At 37.0% G+C, this 20345-nt stretch overlaps 5 protein-coding genes across 5 annotated transcripts; 1 reads left to right on the top strand and 4 right to left on the bottom strand.

Annotated features, from left to right (window-relative positions):
* Positions 1 to 743: 743 nt before the first annotated feature.
* Positions 744 to 5035, top strand: LOC117635613 (peptidyl-prolyl cis-trans isomerase CYP40-like). Its single transcript, XM_034369941.1, has 10 exons — positions 744 to 1173; positions 1322 to 1822; positions 1974 to 2061; positions 2142 to 2194; positions 3451 to 3555; positions 3639 to 3714; positions 4163 to 4200; positions 4295 to 4364; positions 4441 to 4552; positions 4793 to 5035. The coding sequence occupies exons 1-8, from the start codon at positions 1003 to 1005 to the stop codon at positions 4346 to 4348; spliced, it is 1086 nt and encodes a 361-aa protein (XP_034225832.1). The 5' UTR covers positions 744 to 1002; the 3' UTR covers positions 4349 to 4364; positions 4441 to 4552; positions 4793 to 5035.
* Positions 5036 to 6480: 1445 nt separating this feature from the next.
* On the bottom strand, positions 6481 to 8514 carry LOC117634338 (patatin-like protein 2). The gene is made up of 6 exons (XM_034368409.1): positions 8329 to 8514; positions 7995 to 8176; positions 7614 to 7806; positions 7371 to 7532; positions 6915 to 7202; positions 6481 to 6805 (listed from the first exon to the last, which is right to left on the bottom strand). The coding sequence occupies exons 1-6, from the start codon at positions 8440 to 8442 to the stop codon at positions 6590 to 6592; spliced, it is 1155 nt and encodes a 384-aa protein (XP_034224300.1). The 5' UTR covers positions 8443 to 8514; the 3' UTR covers positions 6481 to 6589.
* Positions 8515 to 10384: 1870 nt separating this feature from the next.
* On the bottom strand, positions 10385 to 12403 carry LOC117634339 (patatin-like protein 3). Its single transcript, XM_034368410.1, has 6 exons — positions 12290 to 12403; positions 11956 to 12137; positions 11571 to 11763; positions 11325 to 11486; positions 10863 to 11150; positions 10385 to 10726 (listed from the first exon to the last, which is right to left on the bottom strand). The coding sequence occupies exons 1-6, from the start codon at positions 12401 to 12403 to the stop codon at positions 10511 to 10513; spliced, it is 1155 nt and encodes a 384-aa protein (XP_034224301.1). The 3' UTR covers positions 10385 to 10510.
* A 902-nt stretch (positions 12404 to 13305) lies between these two features.
* On the bottom strand, positions 13306 to 15306 carry LOC117635665 (patatin-like protein 3). The gene is made up of 6 exons (XM_034370002.1): positions 15193 to 15306; positions 14891 to 15072; positions 14506 to 14698; positions 14069 to 14230; positions 13641 to 13928; positions 13306 to 13521 (listed from the first exon to the last, which is right to left on the bottom strand). Exons 1-6 carry the CDS (start codon positions 15304 to 15306, stop codon positions 13306 to 13308), a joined length of 1155 nt encoding a protein of 384 aa, XP_034225893.1.
* A 1866-nt stretch (positions 15307 to 17172) lies between these two features.
* LOC117634441 (patatin-like protein 3) lies at positions 17173 to 19358 on the bottom strand. Its single transcript, XM_034368556.1, has 6 exons — positions 19034 to 19358; positions 18745 to 18926; positions 18388 to 18580; positions 18113 to 18271; positions 17696 to 17983; positions 17173 to 17582 (listed from the first exon to the last, which is right to left on the bottom strand). Exons 1-6 carry the CDS (start codon positions 19145 to 19147, stop codon positions 17358 to 17360), a joined length of 1161 nt encoding a protein of 386 aa, XP_034224447.1. The 5' UTR covers positions 19148 to 19358; the 3' UTR covers positions 17173 to 17357.
* Between the last annotated feature and the right edge of the window lie 987 nt (positions 19359 to 20345).

Below are 20345 nucleotides of genomic sequence, written 5' to 3'. Positions count from 1 at the left end.
CACCCCTAAAGCTTCCATTGAGGGATTATTTAAGGGACACTTTTGTATGGCCTATTATGGATTGTATTCCACTAATTCAAACAATTTATTTGTAGATGTTCATTCAAAGTTCATCTCTATAAAAAAAAACATTTGAATATGATATTATTTGACCACTCAATTAAATTATTGAAGTACTTTCTTAAAATACTGCATTAATTAATTTTGTATGACACAATTAGATGTTTAAACGACTTCTAATTTGTCTATTTTCTTACTATGAATGATCTATGAATAAAAATCTAAAAAATAAATATTTTGAATCCTTGAAAATAAATTCCCCTAAAAAACGTACCTCAAATAAAAAAAGCAACAACCTAAAGACGCTGAAGTGACGCTAATCGACTTGGTTGTAGCTATCGTTCTTGGCTATGAATGTGACTTAGGAGGAGGTTGGGTGACTATTTGCCCATTGCGTGATTAGTCATGGTGATACGAAAGCTCATAATTACATACAATCAGGTACACTCAAATTTTCTCCTTGTCCACTCCACCCAGTCCCTTCAGTCAAATCTCGCTACTTTCCAAGAATACCCTTGTAAAGTTGTACTCTGACCTCTCTTTCTTCTGCAAACCAAAATTGACCCTGGCCCTGTGGGAGTCAGTGTCCCTCCATATCTTAACACCCCGTACACCTCCGCAACACTCTACCAAAACCAACAACATATAGAGACAAACCAAAGCGCACGCCACGCACATGCGCACTTTAGCAATAGCCGCTCATGACTCAACGAGATAGAGACAGTACGGCATGGCTACTTTAGAGTAGAGCCCAGCCAGACTGTTGGGTAGACTGTGACTGGACTGTCAAGGAGGCCTGGTCAGTGTTCTTACTGAGTTGCTGAGTCAGCGAGTCGAGGCGAGCTCGGACCAGTTCAAAATTTATAAAGCGGGATTAGGGTTTTCTTTTTCTCTTTTCCAATTTTTTATTTTTCTTCCGAGTCATACACTGCTCATACACAAATGGTGAGGCCAAGGTGCTACTTGGACATAACCATAGGAGGAGAGCTTGAAGGAAGAATAGTAGTGGAGATCTACAATGACATTGTGCCCAGAACAGCTGAGAATTTCAGAGCTCTTTGTACTGGTGAGATGGGTATTGGCCCCAACACCAATGTTCCTCTTCACTACAAGGTCCTCTCTCTCTCTCTCTCTCTCTCTCTCTCTCTCTCTCTCTCTCTGGTTAAAGTTTCAATCTCTTTTGTTTTTGGGTTGTTGGTTTTTCATTTGATTTCTTTGTGCATGACTAGAATTTGTGATTTTACATTACATTGGGTTACAGGGTGGTTGTTTCCACCGCATTATCAAAGGTTTTATGATACAAGGTGGGGACATTTCGGCTGGAAATGGTAAAGGAGGAGAGTCCATTTACGGTTTGAAGTTTGAAGATGAAAACTTTGATGTAAAGCATGAGAGAAAAGGAATGTTGTCCATGGCCAATTTAGGCCCTGACACCAATGGCTCTCAGTTTTTTATCACAACCACTCGGACTTGTCATCTTGATGGTAAGCATGTTGTGTTTGGGAGGGTGATCAAAGGGATGGGTGTGGTTCGTTCCATTGAGCATGTGACCACTAAAGACGATCACTTTCCTACCCAACAAGTTGTTATTGCGGATTGTGGGCAACTTCCTGAGGGTGCAGATGATGGACTGTGTAACATCTTCAAAGATGGTGATGTCTATCCTGATTGGCCTGCTGACCTTGATGCAAAACCAGAGGCAATTTCTTGGTGGGTCATGGCCGTGGACTCTATTAAGGCCCTTGGAAATGAGCAGTTCAAGGTAATGAGATATCTCATTTCATTTCACAACTATGGTAAAACATGTCTTTTCCTAAGTAAATACTTACAAACTAAATATGCTGTACTTTTCATTTACTACTATTGTATGACCTTTGTTCTTGTTCTTGCTATTTGTTTACTTTTACATACAGAAACAAGACTTTAAGATGGCCCTCAGAAAGTATCGCAAGGCTTTGCGCTACTTGGATGTATGCTGGGAGCTGGAAGATATCGATGAAGGTACACCATTTGCTTTGCGCGATAGGGTGTCACTACTTGCTTTCATCATTTGATGACTTTATGTTTTTGTGATTTTACAGAGACAAGCTCCTCTTTGCGGAAGACAAAGTCTCAGATATTTACTAATAGCTCAGTAAGAATTTTCATTTATCTAATGATAAAGTCACTGGATGTTAGATGAAATCTCTAGGAAACCTTCTTGAAATGAAAACAAAAGTGATATCTTTTGATAAGTAAACAAAGATCTTTAGCTAAGGACTGTAATGCCAATTTGCTGAACTATCTTTATTGCAGAAATTGCTCATTTATGAATGATAATTATTGACATGGAACTTGTGTGACAGTAAGTTAATCATATATTCAGTAGCCTGCTGGACCAAAAACTAATGCTTCTGAGTTTCCCTCCCCTCCTTGACCTTGTTGTTTATGGATGAACAATCATATATTTTTTTGGTTGTGATTATTGAGCATCCATATTTCTTATTCCTGCATCGTTTTCAAGAAAATCAATTTAAATTTTACCGATACATTCTATTTCTATCTTCAGTACTGCTACTGCTACTAGTCTTGCAACTTCCAGCTATGCCACTACACATCTGTCAATGTTGGAATCATTGATTCTCTCCTTTTTAGTGTCATTTAGCTTCTCTACAGTTGGTAAGAAGTCTTTGGGATGTGCATGGTGTGCAGTCATTCTGAGTGAGTCTCTCATTTACTCTTCTAACTAGGAAGTCTATAGCTGTTGGGTCCCACGAAGGACCCAAGCTGGACGTTGTGTGTTTCCATCAACTATGACTTTCAATTTTGAAGAATTTGTTATCATTTAGGTGTCTTTTGTCCAGTTATAGGACTGCATATTGATTACATGCAAAGCTGGCTGTGTAGGCCCCCCAATTCTTTTTTATTAGAATGGAGATTCTGCCTTGACGCAGTGTCATGTGAACTCCATACAAAATTTAGTGCTCAATTGTCCAATTTATCCATATAGGGCTTGATTTCTGGTGATCCTAATGAAATGAAAGCCAAACTTAATGTGAGTACTTTATGGCTTGTGATTGATGAAACACGAAAAGCACTTGTGCTGGTTACATGTTCCCTATTGACGCTCGAATACATCAAGTGATGGAAAATAATGGCAATCTTTAAAGTTCACCCTTGTGTTAATGTGAAGAGTCTGTGTGATGATGAGTGATACTTAGAAGATAGCTAAACTAAGAATATGATAGATATGCTTGGTTTTCTTCAGTGTTAATACTTTTCTGAATGCTAACTTGATTGTGCTCAGAAGTATTGTGTATTCTTTCTTGTACTTTTTTTTTTACTGGTATCAACTAAAAAGAAAGGCATTTCCTTTTATCTGATTAATTAAGAAGTGGGTTTTCTGTTCAGGCTTGTAGACTGAAATTAGGAGACCTAGATGGAGCATTGTTGGACTCAGACTTTGCATTGCGTGATTGGGAAGCCAATGTGAAGGCTTTGTTTCGCCAAGGCCAGGTATTAATCTTTAATTGGCAAGGATGCATATGGTTGCTGGCTGCTGTTTCTCATCTTACTTCTATGCATCTTTCTGGCTGCAGGCCTATATGGCACTTAATGACATCGACTCTGGAGTTGAAAGCTTCAAGAAGGCCCTGGAATTGGAACCAAATGATGGTCAGTAGTGTTAGATAATTTACATAACTTAATATAGAAAAAGAGGATCATTTGTAAAATAGCTTTTTATTTCTGGGAATTGTAAAAGTTGGGTCTTTGTGAGAAATTGTAGACAGTGTCCAAGGGGATTTCTGAGATCAGAGAGCAGTTACAGGATTATTATGCCCATCCTTCAAATCCTTTATGTGTTTTTTGAGAATTTTTGTCAAGTATAAGTGACACTTTTTTTTTTCCCAACAACTAACCAGATTTAGTGGGGATGTGATGTGGGAACCTCACATGGTCATGAACTTGACAGTGTTTGGATTTTGAATATTAACTCTTATAAGTTATAACTAGGTTCTGTGAATAATTAAACCTCTATGTTTTGAGAGTTGATGGCCAACTAGAGACATCAGACTATCAAATGATAGATTCCTGACCTTTGATCATGTTTTCTGTTTTTCAGGAGGAATTAAGAAAGAGCTTCTGGTTGCTAAAAGGAAGGTTAGTGAGCTTTATGCGTATAAGATTTTCTCACCAAACAGTGGATGCTTGTTTTATATCCTTTCAGAGATTTGAGAGTTAAACATTTTCACAGGTTGCTGATAGGTCTGAGCAAGAAAAGAAATCATACTCTAGAATGTTTCATTGATGAAGGCAGTCACATGGTAAGTTTTAAAAAAATATCAATATTGCTTTGCTATTATCCATTTTATGGACTGACTTTTTGTTTGTGCTATGTAGAGGCTGCACATAGTATGGATCATTTTGGATCCCTTTGGCACTTGCTAAGTTCCATAGCCAACTGGTTAAAGCGATTCTGTCTGCAGTCTTAATTGGCCTTAGGAAATATCGGGTATCAATCTTTTAACCCTTTGTCATACTGTAAATGGTCAGACTCTTGTATGCAACCCTTAATGTTTGTCAAATTCAAGATAGGATACCTTTTTCCTTCTGGAAGATTATTCACTTTCTTTGTGATTATATTTATCTGATCATTTGTTGATGTTTATAGTCGAGACACTCAGATCAGAAACAGTTTTGAAATAGGTTGATATCTTTGCTTGGCTTTTAATCAAGTTTGTTCTTGTTTCAGGCTTTGTAGGAAGAGCAACACAACTAGCAGAATACTTGAGGGAAACTCAGAATACTCTAGCTTCAAACAAATTTTGTTCCGAGTGCATTCACCTTTTGTTAGACTAGCATGTACCACTTTATTGCTGTTCAACACTGGATAGCTACTTTCTGAATTTGTATGAAATTATCCAAACAGCCTTTTTATCTTTCTTACAAAAAAATGTCTTATTTGTTGCAATACAGATGGTTTTCTTTTTGCTGACGACTTCTTACTGTTATTGCTTCTCGATCTCTGTTTCTGTGGTTTCCGCTGATTTAGCTTGGCTATTGCTTTGTTCCGAGCTTGGGGGAGCATATTCTGTCCGGTGTCCACTTGGTCTCCCTTCCTGATTCTGGGATCTCCATTGTGCCCATCTCCACTTATAATTTCTTCTTTAATTTCCCTTCCTCTTGATCTTTTCTGAGAGTAGAGTCTGTTCAATTTTGCCAAAGGTTTGTTTCGGCTTGTCTCAGTTGCAAGCTTCTGTTCTAATGCAACCGAAACACGCCACTCTAAAAGAGAATTTTCATCTTCTGCTCGTTTTTTCAAGGCATGGTAGTCTTCCAGAGTGAGGTGGATGGTGGTTTTCTCCATTTCTGAACAGTTTATGTATTGAAGTGCTTCTGCTGCCGATGCACCAAGAGCTTCTTTTTCTATTTGTACAGCTCGAAGTCCAAGTTGCAGTGTCTGCAGAGTCTGTCTCCTCAGATGCAAGGCTTGTTTCAATCGTGGTTTTGCTTGTCGTTCTTCATCTGTATCCCACTTAAATTTTTCAATCTCTTGGCGCATTTGATCCGAAGCCTGATTTATTTCATTGATCATCTTTGTGGCCTTGTGTTCTTCTTCCCTTTTGGATCTGATGCTTATGTTGGTCGTCTCAAGCCGTGATTCAAGGTCTGAGATGATATTGGGCGTAGTACATTGGTTTTCAGCACTTGCAAGGCCAGACTTCAACATTTCGAGCTCGTCAATGAGAGGCCTGGAGTTTATCCATGCCTGCATGGTGCTCTCTTTAGCTTTTTTGAGTTCTTCCTGGGTCTTGAGCAGTTCCGCCATCTTAGACCCCAATGCTCTGTGATGGCTTTCATCCCACTCTTGTGATTTGTAGGAGTAGCTTTGCGCTTGTTGCTCGTTGTGCGACTCCATTTGCTCTTTCCACTCGACGAGTTTTTGGAAATTCTGCCTAATTTGCTCCATTTGCCTTCATGATCTACTTATAGAGCAGCAATTTCCATGTTTTGTACTTTGTTAGGTTGTTTCTTCTGCTTTATTTAAGCTGTGAATGTTTATGTTTGGCGGAAATTCCAATCAATCCTTGTTTTAATATTACAAATACCTTAGTGTGGAAGATTTCAAGGTATGCTTTGTTGTTAACGGGTCTTTAGGTGAAGTAATGTCCTACATATTAGTCTTGCATGGAAAGTGTGCGGCACTATGTTCTTAAAATGAACCTCTTGTCGTCTGTTATATATCAAAAATCCCTTTTGGCTTAGAATTGTTCTCATGTTTTTATATCATTAACCAAATAGGAGATACAAAGCCAACTAAGAAGGAATGGTGGGGCTTGTAGCTTAAGCAGTTAGCATTTCTTCCTTCATCAAGGTACTGAGTTTGAATTAATCCTCTTCAAAACTCGTTTGATTAAAAAAATCATAATAAGCCAAGCAGGAAATGAAACCCATCTGGGTGCAGTGATTCTTTATTTTTGAATTGAGGATCATGACAGAGAAAATAATAAAATTAATGAAGACATTGCAAGCAATCTATTGTTTTATTTTATCTGAGCTTCCTTCCCTCGGAGATCGTTTTAGCAAACTTGATCAGAGCATCTTCATAGGTGCCCTCTCCTTCACATTCCTCATACTTTCCAGTATCCAATTGCACCCGTGACACTGGCTTCTTCAACAGTGCATTTCCAATCTCCACAAGCCTCCTTAGATTCTTCTCTGTTGCAATATCAAGCGATGCTTCGTCGCCAGTCAACGAGTCATCCTGCAATTTTAACATTATAAGGAAACTATTTAGCATCATGCGTCAACAAAATGTTGTTATTTGTACCATATTTACCAATTACGTAGTTGTGCTCGATCTAGAATCGTACCTGAATACGTAGATAGTTGTCCTTGGCCTGGAGGCATTGGAAGAGGGTGGACACATGAAAGTCAACCATATCAGAACTTGCATCGGCAAAAAAGTCTACCAAAGGTGTGCTCCCATTGTGAAACAGCCAATTGATCAAACCCCATTTGGAGGCTATGGCTGCACTGTACTTCTCTTCAAGCTTGGCTGCACCTGTGCCCAATGATAGCACCTGCAACCTCGTCGCATCTATCGGATCTGAGTTGTGCTTCAACATCTCTCTGTTTATGTGGCTTATGGCCATCATTGTCTGTACATGGTTGTAGATTAAATTAATTAATTCCTTAGTGCATTTTATGGGACATGAAAGACATTTTACGCCCTAACAATTTGGTATGTTATGTTCCTATATCGGTATTCTGAATAAACAAAACATGTTAGACATTATCTGGTAAGTCAACATTACCAAACTACTTACAGGATTGTTAGCGGCAACCCCACCATCAACAAGATTAAAAGTGCGAGTCCTTCCCGCGTCATCCTTGACCTCGAAGTAGTGTGCCGGGAGAAAAGTGGGAGCTGCAGAGGTACTGACGCAAACATCGGAAAGCTTGGCATTCTTCAAACTACTTTCTTTTGCCTGTAACATAAATTTAAGTCAATTACCAAAAATTCCCAAAATATTTGAGGAGTGAAAAAAAACTATGGCTTCTTGTCTTACATCAATGGTTGAGAAGACCACAGGCTGAAGGTACTTGATATCAAAAGCTGGTATAACCACATTGGTTAGAGTCTGTTTGAGAGTGAGGTCACCAAGCAGCCCATGAGTCAATGTGCGCAGGTACTTCCCATCATATTTTGGCCCCTTTGCCTCGTCAACCATACTTTTTATTGATGTCAATAAGTTATTTCGACTGCAAATTCAAAGTCAACTTAATCTTTAGAACTTGTAAATTCATTTAAGCATACCGATTAATTAATCTACAGTATTTAGTACATTGTCGATATGTACTTGGTACACGGAGAATTGATACTGGGTGCGTACCAACCAATTTTTTTCCCTTGTTGATTTGATAATTAGTTGTTGTTATAGAGAACTGACCTGCCCTGAGGAAAAATCTTTGGACTCTGGTCTAGATAGAATTTATTGATGTCCTTGGCTTCATACATGGGTCGGTTGTCCTTGTTGGGAGCTGTAAGCATGGTGGTGACAAGACCACCGGTGCTTGTTCCGGCAATTATGTCAAAGTAATCTGCAATTCTTGCATCGGGGCCATCCAGTTGCTATACCATGCACAAATCATACCACTAAATTATCATTCAAACAAATATAAATGATGAAAGTGAAGGCTAATTACACATATATTAACTGATTAGCGCTTGAGCGTTATTATATAAATATTTTTATGAAAAAATTTATGTAATGTAGTACGTACCTGAAGCTTGGATTCAAGAAAGGCCAGGATGGTGCTGGGAATTATGCCTCTAACGCCACCTCCATCAATGCTCAACACTGTCACCATCTTTCTCTTTACCAAGTCCGTCGACATTTTTCGGATTCAAATTAAAGATACCCTTGTTTAAATCGAAATCTCTCTTTTATAAAATCAGTATCTGTGAAGATCAATTATGTTCTTGATAGCAAAGAGCCCAAGAAATGGTTCAACTGATATATAGCAAGCCTAGGCCAGGCGGCTAAGCTAGGACAACTTTCATGGTTTTTGGTCAAAGTCTTCTAGATATAATTATATAATGCTCTTCATTTAGCTGCATGGCATTTAGATATTAATTATTTAATGATATGCAGTACATTAGCTTCCTTTAAACCTACTCTCTCACGTAATATTGCCTGTCTCTGTCTGTATATATGATTATATTTTTGAACCCCTACTACAAGTTAATGGTAAAGTCTTTTTTTTTTTTTTTTTTTTTTTTGGTTTATTTATTATTTATTAAAAGTATTTTCCACGCAAGTTGAAGCTTTTGTTGAAAGATATTGGAAAACCATCGATCTCTTCTCGGAAAGCTGCCTAATCCATTACAATTCAATTCATAAAGTTAGTTTCTTAATGAATAATTGAAGACCGTAGCCTCATAATGATGGGGCAACCTATACGCTTAACAATTTTTTGGTCAATTAATTAACATGGTCATATTCCTATGTTTATAATTAGTCACTTCTCCTCGTGCCTCACGAATTTATAATTCAAGTGAAGTTTTTCCACTCACGAATTATAATTGAATTCTCGATGGCATTTAACTTGTAATCTTTATACTCAACAATGCAAGAAACGTTAATGTTTATTTAAATCACAATAAACAAAAGTCAAAACAAGTTTGGATGACAACTATACTTATTGTAATTTGACAGTCAATCAGAGAGTGATCTAAACCACATTATTAGCGTAGTCAAAGCTGACGGGCTGACCCATTGCCATTGGATAATTGGATGGAATAATTGGATGGTCATGGTTGGTAAGGGAGAACCATAAAAAACGATGAAAATTGAAAACCTGTTTTAAGAAAGTATATGCAGCGGCACATGTTTTGAGCACTTTTTTATAGGGCTTTTTTTGTTTTCTTTTTGCTTGGACTGGAGACTTTTATGAATTTACCTAATCATATCCGTGACGAACTGTTTTGCTCTTCCAAAAGAATGACATCCAATGGCTTGCTCGTTGGACTTTGACCTCATCCTCATGCATGTTACTAGTCTGTATTATTATTTTTTGTGATGAGCTGCTTTTGTGAGTTCATAATCAATAAAAATCTTTTGAATCCCTCGTGCACAGAGTGATGTGCATTGAGACCATTACTGTCTAAATGCATGAGCTCCAACTGTTCATAATCAATAAAACTAGTACTTATTCTTTTATTTTTCTATTCCGAATCACAACTAAATTAATGAACATGGCAGGAAAAAATATATATATATATATATATATATATTGCAATTTATTGTTCAATTGTGCTTCTTGGCGTCCGAGAGCCTTTTGGCAAAATCAATCAGTGGTTCTTCATATGTAACCTCTCCCTCAGATTTCTCATACATGCCTGTATCCAAATGCACCCGTGACACCGGCTTCTTTAACAACGTCTTTTCAATCTCCAAAAGCCTCTTTAAATTCTTATCCGTTGATATATCTACTGTTGCCTCATCACCGCTCAATGACTCATTGTACAATTTTTACAACATTAAGAAATACTATTATATCACCTACGTAATGTTGTTATTTAAACCACATTTACTTATATATATTAAAAAATCTTGATAGCCCGCATTAAATAATATACCCGAATACGTAGGTAGTTTTCCTTGGCGTGAACGGATTGGAAGAGGGTTGGACACATGAATTGTTCGCATATTTTTATATCATTAACCAAATAGGAGATACAAAGCCAACTAGGAATGGTGGGGCTTGTAGCTAAAGTGGTTAACATTTCTTCCTTCATCAAGGTATGGGTTCGAATTAATCCTCTTCAAAAATCGTTTGATACAAAAAAAATATAATAATAAGCCAAGCAGGAAATGAAACACATCTGGGTGCAGTGATTCTTTATTTTTGAATTGAGGATAACAAAATTAATGAAGACATTGCAAGCATCTATTGTTTTATTTTATCTGAGCTTCCTTCCCTCGGAGATCGTTTTAGCAAACTCGATCAGAGCATCTTCATAGGTGCCCTCTCCTTCACGTTGCTCATACTTTCCAGTATCCAATTGCACTCGTGACACTGGCTTCTTCAACAGTGCATTTCCAATCTCCACAAGTCTCCTTAGATTCTTCTCTGTTGCAATATCAACCGATGCTTCATCACCGATCAAAGAGTCATCCTGCAATTTTCACATCATTAGAAAACTATTTAGCATATCATGCGTCAACACAAAATGTTCTTATGCGTCAACACAAAATGTTCTTATTTATACCATATTTACTGATTACTTATTTGTGCTTGATCTAGAATCGTACCTGAATACGTAGATAGTTGTCGTTGGCCTGGTGGGATTGGAAGAGGGTGGACACATGAAAGTCAACCATATCAGAACTTGCATCTGCAAAAATGTCTACCAAAGGTGCGCTCCCATTGTGAAACAGCCAATTGATCAAACCCCATTTGGAGGCTATGGCAGCACTGTACTTCTCTTCAAGCTTGGCTGCACCTGTGCCCAATGATAGCACCTGCAACCTCGTCGCATCCATCGGATCTGAGTTGTGCTTCAACATCTCTCTGTTTATGTGGCTTATGGCAATCATTGTCTGCACATGTTGTAGATTAAATTAATTAATTCCTCAGTGCATTATATGGGACATAACATACATCTTACGCCTTTTTATCAGACAGTCTGGTATGTTATATTCTTATATCGGTATGCTGACTAAACATAACATGTTAGATGTTATCTGGTAAGTGAACGTTACCAAACTACTTACAGGATTGTTAGCGGCAACCCCACCATCAATAAGATCAAAAGTGTGAGTCCTTCCCACGTCATCCTTGACCTCGAAGTAGTGTGCCGGGAGAAAAGTGGGAGCTGCAGAGGTACTGATGCAGACATCCGAAAGCTTGGCATTCTTCCAACTAGTTTCTCTTGCCTGTAACATAAGTTTAAGTTAAGTACCAAAAATTCCCAAAATATTTGAAGAGTAAAAAAAAAAAACTATGACTTGTTGTCTTACATCAATGGTTGAGAAGACCACAGGCTGAAGGTACTTGATATCAAAAGCTGGTATAACCACATTGGTTAGAGTCTGTTTGAGAGTGAGGTCACCAAGCAGCCCACGAGTCAATGTGCGCAGGTACTTCCCATCATATTTTGGCCCCTTTACCGCTTCAACCATACTTGTTATTGATCTCAAGAAGTTATTTTGACTGCAAATTCCAAGTCAACTTAACGTTTAGAGCTTGTAAATTCATTTAAGCATACCCGTTGACTGATCATGAGAAATAATCTACAGTATCTAATACACTGTCGATATGTACTTGGTATACTAGAAATTGATACTCGTTACGTACCAACCAATTTTTTTCCCTTGATTTGATTAGTTGTTATAGAGCACTGACCTGCTCTGAGGAAAAATCTTAGGACTGTTGTCTAGATAGAATTTGTTGATGTCCTTGGCTTCATACATGGGTCGGTTGTCCTTGTTGGGAGCTGTAAGCATGGTGGTGACAAGACCACCGGTGCTTGTTCCGGCAATTATGTCAAAGTAATCTGCAATTCTTGCATCGGGGCCATCCAGTTGCTATACCATGCACAAATCATACCACTAAATTATCATTCAAACAAATATAAATGATGAAAGTGAAGGCTAATTACACATATAGTAACTGATTAGCGCTTGAGCGTTATTATATAAATATTTTTATGAAATTTTTTATGTAATGTAGTACGTACCTGAAGCTTGGATTCAAGAAAGGCCAGGACGGTGCTGGGAATTATGCCTCTAATGCCACCTCCATCAATGCTCAACACTGTCACCATCTTTCTCTTTACCAAGCCCGTCAACATTTTTTCGGATTCAAATTAAAGATACCCTTGTTTAAATCGAAATCTCTCTTTTATAAAATCAGTATCTGTGAAGATCAAGTATGCTCTTGATAGCAAAGAGCCCAAGAAATGGTTCAACTGATATATAGCAAGCCTAGGCCAGGCGGCTAAGCTAGGACAACTTTCATGGTTTTTGGTCAAAGTCTTCAAAATATATTAAAGTCTTTGTTTTTTTTTTAAAAAAAAAAATTATATATTAAATATATTTTCCATGCAAGTTGAAGATGCTGAGACATCATAAGTCATATAGTTTAATCACTTCAAGTCTTCAAAATATTATAGGGCTTGATGCCTATGTTTGGGATCCATCGATCTCTTTTCTCGGATAGCTGCCAAATCCAATACAATTGAATTCATAAACTAAAACTCAAAACAAGTTCGGATAACAACTATACTCTTATTATTAGCGTAGACTTAGTCAAGCTGACGGGGTTGTTGACCCATTGCCATTGGATAATTAGATAGTCATGGTTGGTAAGGGAGAACCATAAAAAACAATAAGAATCAAAAACCTTTTTAACGTATATGAATTTTATAGGGCCTTTTCGTTTTCTTTTCTTGGCATAGTGAAAAAAAGAATGACATCCAATGGCTTGCTCGTTGGACTTTGACCTCATCCTCATGCATGTTACTAGTCTGTATTATTATTTTATGTGATGAGCTGCTTTTGAGAGTTCATAATCAATAAAAATCTTTTAAATCCTTCGTGCACAGAGTGATGTGCATTGAGGCCATTACTGTCTAAATGCATGAGCTCCAACTGTTCATAATCAATAAAACTAGTAATTATTCTTTTATTTTTCAATTACGATTCACAACTAAATTAATGGACAATAAAAATTAAGATATTGCAATTTTATTGTTCAATTGTGATTCTTCTCATCCGAGAGCCTTTTGGCAAAATCAATCAGTGCTTCTTCATAAGTAACCTCTCCCTCAGATTTCTCATACCTGCCTGTATCCAAATGCACCCGTGATATTGGCTTCTTCAACAACGCCTTTCCAATCTCCAAAAGTCTCTTTAGATTCTTATCCGTTGCTATATCCACAGTTGCCTCCTCACCGTTCAACGAGTCATCCTATAATTTTTACAACATTAAGAAATACTATTATATCACCTACATAATGTTGTTATTTAGACCACATTTACTAATATATATAATAAAAAAATCTTGATAGACCGCATTAAATAATGTACCTGAATACGTAGGTAGTTGTCCTTGGCGTGGACGGATTGGAAGAGGGTGGACACATGAATGTCAACCATATCAGAACTTGCATCACCAAAAATGTCTACCAATGGCGTGCTCCCATTGTCAAAAACCCAATTGATCAAACCCCATTTGGATGCCGTGGTTGCATTGTACTTCTCTTCAAACTTGGCTGCACCTGTGCCCAACGACAGCACTAGCAACCTCGTTGCATCTATCGGCTCTGAATTGTGCTTCAAAGTCTCTCTGTATATGTGGCTTAAGGCCAGCATTGTCTGTAAATGGTTGTAGATTAAATTAATTAATTCCTAAGTGCTAGGCCACGTTACATGTGTTGTTTTTGTCGAACAGACATGTAATGTTAAAGCATGTTAGATATCTCATATCTGGTAAGAGAACATTCCTAACTACTTACAGGATTGTTTGCAGCAACCCCACCATCGACGAGATCAAAAGTTCGGGTCTTTCCCTCGCTATCCTTGACCTCGAAGTAGTGTGCAGGGAGATAAGTAGGAGCAGCAGAGGTACTTATGCAGATATCCGAGAGCTTAGCATTTTTCAGAGCACTTTCTTTGGCCTGTACCATAAATTCACAACCCTCTTAGAATACCTACACGTTATAATTACCTAAATTGTTTACGAAAGAGTAAAAAGAATTATTTCAAATAATGTCTTCCTCCACGTTTACTAACACATAAGCAATTAAAAAATATGTAAGTTTCACTATGAAATAAGTAATTTGATATTCTCAAAACCAGAATTTTGATCAACTAAAAAGGGGTAGTTGATCCAATTATATTTCATTACTTTCCCTATTCCAAGTAATTAAACATGTCATTAGTGTTATCTTACATCGGTGGTTGAGAAGATCACAGGCTGAAGGTACTTGATATCAAAAGTTGGAATAATCACAGTCGTGAGAGTCTGCTTGAGAGTGAGATCACTAAGCAGCCCATTTATCACTTTGCGCAAGTACTTCCCGTCATACTTAGGCCCTATGACCGCACGAACCATATTTGTTATTGATGTCAATAAGTTATTTGCACTGCATGTTCCATAAAACTTAACATTAGATCTAATAAATAAACATATATATAACCTGCGTTAATGTTCTGTGAACCTTTTTTTTTTTTTCAATATTAATTATCGCATAATTAATATTGAAAGTACGATAGATTGGTACCCGATACCAAACAATCTTTTTCTCTGTATTAATAAGCTGGTCTGGATCATTGACCTATTTTGAGGGAAAATCTTAGGGCTGTGATCTAGATAGAAGGTGATGATGTCCTTGGCTTCATACAGGGGTCGGTTGTCCTTGTTGGGAGCTGTAAGCATGGTGGTGACAAGACCTCCGGTGCTTGTTCCGGAAATTATGTCGAAATAATCTGCAATTCTTGCATTTGGCCCATCCAATTCCTACTCCATGCATAGATCATAACACCAAAATTATAAGTAAAAATGAAAGCTGAGTATATATATGATATATATGGTGCATTTAGTATATATGAAATTAATGTATATTAATGCAGTACGTACTTGAAGCTTGGATTCAAGAAAGGCTAAAAGGATGCTGGGAATTATGCCTCTAATGCCACCTCCATCAATGCTTAGCATTGTCACCATGCTTCTCTTCGTCAAACCAGTCGACATTGTTCTGGTTCAAATTAAAGATAAACCTTGTTTAAATTGAGATTTCTTTGTGTAAAATCAGTACATCAATAGTCACTTATATATATGAATATAACTGAGATTTGTGAAGGCTGTTTGTGAAGCCTGCCCAGATCAATTATGCTATTGATTAAATTAAATAATTGTATGATTAAGATTGTTCAACGACTACTACAAGTTGATGCCGAAGTAGGGTTATTTTTTATAAATATTTAATTATTTTCAAAAAATAATAATAATCCGTGCACGTTTAATCTGTTGGGTTGGGGGCATCATTAGTAATATTATTGGATTAATCACTTCAAGTCATCTTCAAAATATTATTGTGCTTCATGCATATGTTTTGTATTTTAATACCATTTGTTGAAAGATGCTGGTAACCATCGATCTCATTTCTCGGAAAGATGCCTAATCCTTCATAAAATTAATTTCTTAATAACTAATGGAAGAACACATAGCCTCATATTGATCGGGCAAACTAATATATATATGCTAAATATTGTTTTTTGGGTCAATTAACATGTTCGTGATTGTGAAAGTTCTACAATGGAATCTTTTCTCCCAAAAAAAAAATAAAAAAATAGAATCTCTTCACTAATTAGAACAATGAGTGTTTTTTTTTTTTTTTTTGACAGAACAATGAGTGTTATATATACTGATTTATAACCACAAGATAATCACAAGGACTGGAAAGCTTGGAGTGGAATTTTTCCACTCATGAATTATAATTAAATTCGATCACATTCAACTTGTAACTCTTATGCACAATCATGTGCGAAACATTTTTTTTTAGTTATTTAACTGTAATTAAATAAATAGATTAACACAATATTAATGTGTTTGATAAACAAGAAAATATTCACAATAACAATCAAGATGCATGGATCAAGGGTAACAATCAAGTGTTATCGTGCCGCTCTCATGGAATGGAAGTCCCCCGAAATCCGTTCTAGTTCTAAGAGCATAGAGAAATATAAGAGTTTGGCTCTTTTTCTTATCACATTTGAAGAAAAAGGGGGGAGAGAATGAAAATATTAAACCTTAGGATTGCATACGAAAAATACAGAATTTTTCGTTTTGTTTTTCATTTTCATTAGGCCTATACAATTCAAACTGACAGAATATGATAATTGAATGTATCTAATCATATCCGTTACCAATTATTTTACTTGTAAATGTGTTCCACGCTTCCAACTTTTCAATCCATTGTTTGTTGCCAGCTTACCTTGAATTTTTCTTTACATTAAAACATCTCCAATGGCTTGCTTGTTGGACTTTCAACTCATCCTCATGCATGTTACTCATTATTTGTTTTTCTGTGATGAGCTACTTACACTTCGTATTTCCTAATCAATAAAAATCTTTTATATCCTCCAAGTCATTCTGAGGCTCATGCACGCATGAACTCCAACTGTTGGGTTGGGCTTCTGCTGGTCCAGACAGTTCGCATGATAGCGTTGCAGTTTTAAGCCTCTGAAAAACCTCGGGTTGCTCATCATGATATCTTGGGAGTTTTTGGCTCAAAAATGAACTAACACTTGTTTATATATTCGGCATCCTTATTATAAAATTTCGCATATCCGGTAACTATTGCATTATCTTTTATTATCTCCAACTTAAGTTAGATATTTTCTTCAACCAGAAAAAGGGTTAGATATTTCTGCTCAATGTTACACTAATTAATATCATCTTACCTAACAGTATCACGACGATTACACCAAAATATTATTGCACCTTTAGGTCAAACCTGGTCGGCAAAAGAGATTCTATGATGATATGGGGTAAGGTCACCTCACCCAATATTTATTTGGATTATAATGCCCTTTTTTATTTGCATGGGGTCGGGTGTTCAAAACAAGATAAAACATCAAACTCAAAATCATTTTTATTCAACATGGGGACTTTGGTAATCTTACATCACCTAGTACGAGTAATTATTCTTTATTTTTCTATTACAACTCATACTTGAAATTATGAACGTGATAGACAAAATAACAACAATTAATTAGAGGATATTGCAATCTATTGGACTTTCATTTGTTTTGTCCAATCTTCTTTGCATCCGAGAGCCTTTTGGCAAAATCGACCAGTGCTTCTTCATAAGTACCCTCTCCCTCAACTTCCTCATACCTCCCTATATCCAAATTCACCCGTGACAATCGCTTCTTCAACAGCTCCTTCCCAATCTCCACAAGCCTATTTAGATTTTTCTCCGTCGCTATATCCACCGATACCTCATCACCGCTTAACGAGTCATCCTATAATTTTTGCAGTATTAGAAAACTATTAGCATTGCTTACATGATGTTGTTATTTAGACCATATTTACTAATTACATATTTTATACATGTGAATCGTGTTAAAAAATGTACCTGAATGCGTAAGTAGTTGTCCTTGGCGTGGATGGATTGGAAGAGGGTGGACACATGAATGTCAACCATATCAGAACTTGCATCATTAAAAACGTCCACCAAAGGTGTGCTCCCATTGTCAAACATCCAACTGATCAAACCCCATTTGGAGGCCATGGCTGCATTGTACTTCCCTTCAAACTTGGCTGCACCTGTGCCCAATGACAGCACTAGCAATCTACTCGCATCCATCGGCTCCGAATCGTGCTTCAATATCTCTCTGTTTATGTGGCTTATGGCCATCATTGTCTGTACACAATTGTAGACATAATTAATTCTTCATCGCTTTGTCAAACAGTCAGACATATTATATTGCATAACAGTTTATTGAGTCAAACATGTTAGATACGGGGCAAGAAAACGTTACAGACTACTTACAGGATTGTTTGCAGCAACCCCGCCATCAATGAGATCAAAAGTTCGGGTCCTTCCCTCACTATTGACCTCGAAGTAGTGTGCTGGGAGAAAAGTAGGAGCAGCAGAGGTGCTTATGCAGATATCCGAAAGCTTGGCATTTTTCAGAGCACTTTCTTTCGCCTGTACCATAAATTTACAATCTTAGAATATTACATAATTAACTATAGCTACACATTATAAGCACTAACAATGCCAAATTGTATACGAAAGAGTAAAATTCCTTGGCGTTAGCTTACATCGGTGGTTGAGAAGATCACAGGCTGAAGGTGCTTGATATCAAAAGTTGGAATAATCACAGTGGTTAAAGTCTGCTTGAGAGTGAGATCACCAAGCAACCCATTTACCAATGTACGCAAGTACTTCCCATCATATTTAGGCCCCATAACCGCACCAACCATACTTGTTATTGATGTCAAGAAGTTGTTTCGACTGCATGTTCCACACAAATTAACATAAGAAACATTGTTGTGAATTTTTTTTTTTTTTTTTTTTCCAATATTACTCGACAGTATTGAAAGTACGTACTGTAGATTGATGCTCGATACCAAACAATCGTTTTCTCTTAATTTAATAAGTTGTTTTAGATCACTGACCTATTTTGAGGGAAAATCTTAGGGGTGTTATCCAGATAGAATTTGTTGATGTCCTTTGCTTCATACATGGGTCGGTTGTCCTTGTTGGGAGCTGTAAGCATGGTGGTGACAAGACCACCGGTGCTTGTTCCGGCAATTATGTCGAAATAATCTGCAATTCTTGCATTTGGCCCATCCAATTCCTATCCCATGCACAGATCATAATTAACACTGAATTATAAGCAAATATAAAAGGTGAAGCAAGTATATAGATATAATGTATGATATAATTGGTGCATTCAGTAGGTACCTGAAGCTTGGATTCAAGGAAGGCCAAGACGGTGCTGGGAATTATGCCTCTGATGCCACCTCCATCAATGCTTAGCACTGTCATCATCCTTCTCTTTGTCAAACCAGTCGACATTCTTGTGGTTCAAATTAAAGATAAACCTTTTTGAAATTGATATTTCTTTTGGTAATATCAGTATATCAATTTGGCCGCTTAGATAGATGAATATAGTTGAGAACTTGAGATTTGTGAAGGCTGTTTGTGAAGCATACCCAGATCAGTTATGCTATTTATAGCAAGAACCCAAATAGTATTTTAATTATTGATATTTCTAGCTGCCAAGGCGACCATGCTGACTGACTGACTTAACTAGGTAATCCTAGGCGGCTAGAACTGGTTTGGACCGTTTGGTCAAAGTCTTTTTTTTGTATTGCTCTTCATTAAGTTGGATGGGGATTAATTACAATTTTAAGTGCGTGGTGTTCCTACGAACTGATATGTCATGGAACTAGGATATAATGTTAATAATTACATACATCGGTTATAATATAAATAGAGTGATAACACCTTTTGAATGTCACAGTGGCGGAACTACTCCTAGATCAGAAGTGGCTCTAACCCCTCGAATTTTTGATACCTTTAAAACAAATTAGACATGATTAAGTTAGAAATATTTAGCTTTTACATGCAATTTTTAAATACTTAGAGGTTTGATATACTTTTATTTCATATTCCAACCCCCAACTCTACAATTTTAGCTCCGCGACCTAACGGAGAAGCATTGATTGTTGTTTATGTACTTTGTTGTCTACCTCATGACCTTCGAAGCAAAGATGCTACGTTAGCTTCCAAAAGCCACGGTCTAACTTGCCCTTATATTATTGTGCAAGTTGGTCCTTGTTATATGCTTTTAGTTTTGGTCTTTTTTGTACAAGTTGATGCTGGTCGAACATCATGTCATAAAATTCATGAAGACTTACTTTAATCGCTTTTCAAGTCTTCGGGCTCCATTGCATGATTTGTATTGATGCCTTTTGTTGAAAGATGCCACATGCAGCACGTGAATTAGGAAGTAACCGCATTTAAAATTACGAATAAATTCCGTTCTCTTTTCTCGGAAAGCTGTGCCTAATCCATTACGAATAAATTCCATTATTTATAATGTTTTCAGTTTCTTAATGATTAATAGAACGACCTATTTATGCGTGTGTTTCCACAAGGCGCATGTAGAGTTCATGGTAAAATATATTTGATCGCCTTCTATCTTACTTATGCTTCAAGAACGATCAAAAAATTGAAAATGCTTACTTTCGTCAGGTTAAAATGACATTAG

This window comes from Prunus dulcis, chromosome 7 (assembly GCF_902201215.1).
Source record: "Prunus dulcis chromosome 7, ALMONDv2, whole genome shotgun sequence".
NCBI lineage: Eukaryota > Viridiplantae > Streptophyta > Magnoliopsida > Rosales > Rosaceae > Prunus > Prunus dulcis.
The sequence above is the reverse complement of the archived record's forward strand: the minus strand, read 5'-3'. Positions and strand labels throughout refer to the sequence as shown.

Bases quoted from the DNA above. Each gene is read 5' to 3' on its own strand.
- LOC117635613 (XM_034369941.1), top strand. From the start codon at position 1,003: ATGGTGAGGCCAAGGTGCTACTTGGACATAACCATAGGAGGAGAGCTT. The intron at 1,174-1,321 runs GTCCTCTCTCTC...ATTGGGTTACAG, and splicing joins ATGTTCCTCTTCACTACAAG to GGTGGTTGTTTCCACCGCAT. The intron at 4,201-4,294 runs GTTAGTGAGCTT...ACATTTTCACAG, and splicing joins TTCTGGTTGCTAAAAGGAAG to GTTGCTGATAGGTCTGAGCA.
- LOC117634338 (XM_034368409.1), bottom strand. From the start codon at position 8,442: ATGTCGACGGACTTGGTAAAGAGAAAGATGGTGACAGTGTTGAGCATT. The intron at 7,807-7,994 runs GTCAGTTCTCTA...TTGAATTTGCAG, and splicing joins AAGATTTTTCCTCAGGGCAG to TCGAAATAACTTATTGACAT. The intron at 7,203-7,370 runs GTAAGTAGTTTG...AACCATGTACAG, and splicing joins GGGTTGCCGCTAACAATCCT to ACAATGATGGCCATAAGCCA.
- LOC117634339 (XM_034368410.1), bottom strand. From the start codon at position 12,403: ATGTTGACGGGCTTGGTAAAGAGAAAGATGGTGACAGTGTTGAGCATT. The intron at 12,138-12,289 runs GTACGTACTACA...TGCATGGTATAG, and splicing joins TTCTTGAATCCAAGCTTCAG to CAACTGGATGGCCCCGATGC. The intron at 11,151-11,324 runs GTAAGTAGTTTG...CAACATGTGCAG, and splicing joins GGGTTGCCGCTAACAATCCT to ACAATGATTGCCATAAGCCA.
- LOC117635665 (XM_034370002.1), bottom strand. From the start codon at position 15,306: ATGTCGACTGGTTTGACGAAGAGAAGCATGGTGACAATGCTAAGCATT. The intron at 15,073-15,192 runs GTACGTACTGCA...TGCATGGAGTAG, and splicing joins TTCTTGAATCCAAGCTTCAA to GAATTGGATGGGCCAAATGC. The intron at 14,699-14,890 runs GTCAATGATCCA...TGGAACATGCAG, and splicing joins AAGATTTTCCCTCAAAATAG to TGCAAATAACTTATTGACAT.
- LOC117634441 (XM_034368556.1), bottom strand. From the start codon at position 19,147: ATGTCGACTGGTTTGACAAAGAGAAGGATGATGACAGTGCTAAGCATT. The intron at 18,272-18,387 runs GTAAGCTAACGC...TTTATGGTACAG, and splicing joins TGATCTTCTCAACCACCGAT to GCGAAAGAAAGTGCTCTGAA. The intron at 17,984-18,112 runs GTAAGTAGTCTG...AATTGTGTACAG, and splicing joins GGGTTGCTGCAAACAATCCT to ACAATGATGGCCATAAGCCA.